Raw genomic sequence first — 5,772 nt, 5'->3', positions numbered from 1 at the left:
ATGGGTGCCTCGTCCGATGAGGATCCCTTGTCTTGATTGGCTTGCGCCACCTCCGAGGGCGTCTGGAACAAAGCCCGATGAAAAGGTATTGGGGCGGGCGGCGCCCCCATTTGAGTGCCGGCTGGCCCCTTGTTTTGCCCCCATATTGAGAGCTGCTCCTGCTGGTCTTCGGGTGGTGCTCGGCCCCCCGAAGCTGATGTTGCTTGCTGCACTGCCCGCTCGGCCTGAGCTTTCTGCTGCTGCTCCACAATTTTCGCTGCTCCCGCTTGGACGAGTGCTTCGAGCTCTTCAGGAGAGAGCGTTACCAAAAGTTGACGTCCAACTTCTTCCATCTCCTCGACTCGGATTCAGGTGCGTTCCCACAGACGGCGTCAATTTGATCCTGTCCGAGCGCTGAGTCGACGGACGCTGGGGACGTGACACGCTCCGCTGTCTCCGACTGGTGGTGTAACCTTCCGACGAACCTGCAAGGAAGCCGTCCCGGGAGGGGTTTCCCGGCGACGGCCCTCCGACGCTCAAGTTAGGCAACGAGAGAGACAGAGTAACGAGGCTACAGTAGAAATGTGTGCATACCTTCGTCGACGCTGGGGTCTTTATATAGGACCCCGGGGGAGCGCGAGCACGTTTCCTGATGCGTGCACGCTTCCCCAAACATACCTTAACAAGCATGTGTCAGAAAAGTACCTCTGGCGTCATTCCGCAATCGTCCGAGCATATCCCGGATATGACGGTGGAAGCTTCCATCGTATGATTCTGTGTACAGCTCGGCCGCCCACTCTGCTGCTTGTCTGCGGCATGTGTCTCGAGGATGATGTTATCCCCTGTCTCCTTTGTCCTCTTGCGTTCCTTGTCTGTTCCGGGGCCAAGCGGATCGGCCGCTCGGCAAGCATATCACTTCTGCATCGGTCATATGCTCGGATGAGACTGCTCCTGCCTGTGTTGCCTTGTGTACCGGCCGAACGGACAGCCCGCTCGACCCTTGAAACCTTTTTACCTTGAGCATCGGAAACCCGACCCCTAGTCGGGTTGTCTTTCATTCAGTTCGGAGGATTCACGGCCGGTCGCCCCGCGGGGCCTCGTCGGTAGGCCTGCCTCGTCCGGTCGGCCAGTCTCCGGGTTGACTATCTTGACCTTTGACCTTCACGTGTCGTTGATCCCCCGCCGACGAGGGTCCCCTGTCCTTATCACCGGATCAATCATCATTACTATAATAAAAAATAATTTATCTAAAAATTAAAAAAGTGATTAGTCCGTCCCAATTATATGAAAGAAATAACTAGTAAACATTATAAGCTATGATTATATTTAATAAATAGTGCTTGAACAATATATGACATCATTTTGATAATTTTAAAAAACTTCTTGTTTTTTTTTTTTTGACCCTACCGAAAATAGCCGGACTACCTTCCCCGGAGGCCGGAGCAGCGCTTGGCGTGGATGGGCGCCGTGGGGCCAAAGCCGACGTGGTGGCAGGAGACGGCATTGAGGGAGGAGTACATGTCCCTGGACGACGCCCGCCCCAGCAGCAGCGCCTTCTTCTCCGGAGTTGAGGGCGAGTCCGACGCCTCCCGCAGCCCCGCCGCCGCCATGCTCGGGTCCTCGTTTCCCAAGTCCCTGTTTACTCCAAGGGGAAGGAAGGGGAGAGAAGGTGAAGGGAGAGGAAAAAGCAGTTAACCGAGGAGAGGAAAGCATTGAAGACAATCAAGAAGAGAGGTTTTTGATTTAATTAAAATAATAGTATTTTATCGCCTGTATAAAATTGCTTAAACTCTTGCAGGAACATTAGATTTTCTTCCCAAAATAGGCCACCAGGCAAAATCTGCGCAGGGTCTTCAATGTTCATCCTTCTTTTGCTGGAATAAATGACCAAATCCACCAAAGATTTATTTGGAGATCCTGCAAATGGCAAGCAGGGCACCTCCCAAATCCCCATTCCCTCGATATCCCTGGTACGATTCTGCTTTCAGCTTTTCAATCCCAGGAAGAATCTAAGGCCGTAATCTTTTCAGAGAAGCCATTTCTCCAATCCATCCCCCCTATATCTTTTCATTCTCATAGAAGCATTATCTTCCATATTCGTAAAGCTTTCATGCCACGCTCATCCTTTTAAGAAGGCTCCTGCTTTCCCAGGAACAGTACTTGGGAATTGAGACGATGGAGGGGGGAAGGGCGAACCAGAGCGGCGACGCTTCTAATTCGATCTTCTCCGGAGTTCAGCTTCCGGTCACTCTCAATGTGGGCAGTGTTCAGATAGTGTTTTTCGCTCAGATGATTGTTTTTTTTATTGATAATTGCTGGTTTGGTGGTGCAGTGGCAGGATGTGGTGTACAAAGTGAAGGTGGATCGGGGGGAGAAGGTGATCCTGAAGGGCGTCTCCGGGTGCGTCCAGCCTGGGGAGCTGCTGGCGATGCTTGGCCCCTCCGGCAGCGGGAAGACAACGCTGCTGACGCTCCTCGGCGGGCGGGTGGCGCCCACGAGCCGCCTCACCGGAAGCATCACCTACAACGGCAAGCCCTTCTCCAGCTCGCTCAAGCGCACCCTCGGCTTCGTCACCCAGGATGATGTCCTCTACGCCCACCTCACTGTGATGGAGACCCTCTACTACACCGCCCTCCTCCGCCTCCCCGGCACGCTCTCCCGCCGGGAGAAGGCCGCGCAGGCCGAGGCCGTCCTCGACCAGCTCGGCCTCACCGTGTGCCGCAACAACATCATCGGCAGTGCCCTGGTGCGCGGCATCTCCGGCGGCGAGCGCAAGCGCGTCAGCATCGGGCAGGAGATGCTCATCAACCCCAGCTTGCTCCTGCTCGACGAGCCGACCTCTGGCCTCGACTCCACGATTGCCGCCAGGATCGTCTCCCTCCTGTGGAAACTTACTCAGACGGGCGGCCGCACCGTCGCCATGACCATCCACCAGCCCTCCAGCCGCCTCTTCTACATGTTCCACAAGGTCTTGCTCTTGTCTGACGGCAATCCCGTCTACTTCGGCAAAGGCTCCGACGCTTTGGACTACTTCAACAGAATCGGCTACTCGCCGGAGATGGCCATGAATCCTTCAGACTTCCTGCTCGACCTTGCTAACGGTAAGATCTTCAACTCTGATCCGATCCCCCTCAAAAAACTCACTCAATAGCATATCAAATCACCAGGTGTATCTGCAAACGAAGAGACATTGGAAGAGAAAGCAGCAACTAAACAAGTGCTAGTGGAAGCTTACAGAGTACACCTGCATCCTCTGGTGAGCGAGGAACTCACGACCCTGAGCAAGCAATTCAAGGAGCAGGGCAGTGAGCAGTCGACGAGGAAGATGAAGCAGGAATGGAGCACCAGTTGGTGGGAACAGTTCGAAATTCTACTGCGCAGGAGCTTGAAGGAAAGAAGGCACGAGGCTTTCTCCAAGATGCATCTGATTCAGATCTTCGTGGTGGCCATTGTCGTCGGAGTACTGTGGTTCAAATCCTCCGATAATATTACAGATCAGGTACATCTAACATTATATATAATTAATCACGTTTAATTTCATCGATCAACAAGCCATGCCATGCAAAGCACTGAGACTTCGATCATTAGGTTGGGCTTCTTTACTTCGTCAATTCATTCTGGGGGTTCTACCCTGCCTTCCAGGGCATCTACACCTTCCCCATGGAGCGCACCATGCTAACCAAGGAGCGGTCTTCCGGCATGTACCGCCTCTCCTCCTACTTCATGGCTCTAACGGCCGGCGACCTTCCGATGGAGCTCGTCCTCCCCACCTGCTACGTGTTGATCATCTACTGGATGTGCGGCCTCAAGTCCGAAGCCGGCCACTTCTTCATGCTACTCTCGTCCATCCTCTTCACCGTCCTTGTGGCGCAGGGCGTCGGCCTTGCCATCGGCGCCGTCCTCATGGACCTCAAGAAAGCCATCACGCTCTGCTCCATCTTCATGCTTATCTTCATGCTCGCCGGAGGCTTCTTCGTCCAGAACATGCCCTCTTTCATCTCGTGGATCAAGTACATCTCCTTCAACTTCTACAGTTTTAGGCTGCAGCTGCTGTCCCAGTTCAGCCAGCACGATACCTATGAATGCGGCCAGGAGACGCGGTGCCTGGTCGCCGACATCCCGTCGGTGAAGGTGGTCGGGCTCAGCGATGCGTGGCTGGCCGTCGTCGTCATGTTCGTCTTGCTGGTCTTCTACAGGCTGGTTGCGTACGTGGCGCTCATGCGGATTGGCCCCGGAAAGAAATGAACTACGTGACGGTATTTTATTCCGATCATTTTGAGCACAAATAGTGAGTTAAACCAGTTGTGTACGATTAAACATTCCCATGTGTTTTTTTTTTCCTTTTTTTGGGCTAAAGTACTTCGATAATTACATAATATAATTTCGATTTTAAGATTAATCGTGGACAATTGGATCTTATTAAGCACAATTAGAGCGATTAAACCTCCACAATGGAAGCTCTCAGAGCAATCCTTAATATACTCGGAGTTTATATATTATATCTCCTAAATATTAGTACATATATTTATAGATATTTTCTTTCAAATTAAGCGCAACCATAGGATAGGATGTAAGATTTCTAAATTATCCGACATACATACTTTTCAATTTATCTTAACAGTTGATAAAAAATTTCTATATAACTAAATTAATCATTCTAAGATCTAATATTATCTGGTTCAATATATTTTTCTTAGAGCATGTGTAAAGAGCTCCTTCACTTTTCCGGCTCCTGTTTTATTTTAATTACAATTATTTTTTAATTATAATTTTTATAAAAGAAGTAAATATAATAAAGCATTATAGAATTTTAAGAATCTTTTCAGAAAAATTGTGAACTATATAATAGTCCATTGTATTATTTAGTTGAGAATATCTTGATACACTACTACGATTGTGATTAGTGAAAAATAATTTATTAATTATAATATAATTAATTATTTTATGTTAAATTTCATGAATCATTTGTAAGAAAGTGTGAAACTCATAAAGGAGTTGGATTCTGTCCGAAAACGGAAAAGATGATAAGTTGGGGATGTGACTCAAAAGTTGACGAAGCGAAGACTCCACGCGATCCTGCAACACAAACGACATTAGTGCCTAGCTGGGAAGGAATTCCCGACGTTCGTCTTCTGTCGCTCAAATCAGTGATCCCCGTAAATAAAGTAGTAGAAAACTGTAACTAGATATAGCATGTGAAATAACAAAGTTGCGAATACCTTCGCTTGTGGACAGGACCCCCTTTTATAATGTCACTGTAACGTCTGTGTACACATCTCAAAGTGTGCACACATTTTTCCAAAATGTCCTAGGAAAAAATAAGTTAAAAAGTGCAGTCTCTGACATATTTCCTTTAGCGAGTATGCAAATCCTTGATGTGACAAACTAAAGCTTTTAAAGTACGATTTACCTACGAAACATGCTCTATTGTCAATGACACAAGTTTTCAAAAGGGTACGATGAGATATGTAAGTGGGCCCCACTATTAGATGATCGGATCCCATTTGGACTAATTGTTCTTGTTCGACAATGTCGCTTGGAGCTGCTAGCTTGTCCCCTTCTCCACTTCCTACCTGTTAGTAGTTTCCTTCATTTGACCGACTGTAAAGCCCGATCGACTAGGACTGGAAGCTCATTGCTTATTGCTTACCTTTTAACTCCAATTGCCTGCTACCAGAGGATGGTCGTTCGGCACCCTCATTCGACAGACCGGGGTACCCTCTCGTCCGGTCCGTTCGGTTACCTAGGACTTTTGACCATTTTTGACTTTGATATCCACGTTAGCAAACCTTT

The 5,772-nt window shown here is 48.9% G+C and overlaps 1 protein-coding gene across 1 annotated transcript; it reads left to right on the top strand.

Moving 5' to 3' along the window:
- The first annotated feature begins 1,437 nt into the window (after positions 1–1,437).
- LOC121991612 (ABC transporter G family member 9-like) lies at positions 1,438–4,224 on the top strand. Its single transcript, XM_042545597.1, has 6 exons — positions 1,438–1,648; positions 1,778–1,837; positions 1,968–2,045; positions 2,307–3,080; positions 3,147–3,478; positions 3,568–4,224. The coding sequence occupies exons 1-6, from the start codon at positions 1,438–1,440 to the stop codon at positions 4,222–4,224; spliced, it is 2,112 nt and encodes a 703-aa protein (XP_042401531.1).
- Positions 4,225–5,772: the final 1,548 nt, after the last annotated feature.

Source organism: Zingiber officinale, chromosome 6B (assembly GCF_018446385.1).
Source record: "Zingiber officinale cultivar Zhangliang chromosome 6B, Zo_v1.1, whole genome shotgun sequence".
NCBI classification, from domain to species: domain Eukaryota; kingdom Viridiplantae; phylum Streptophyta; class Magnoliopsida; order Zingiberales; family Zingiberaceae; genus Zingiber; species Zingiber officinale.
This window is presented reverse-complemented; position numbering and strand designations above follow the sequence as displayed.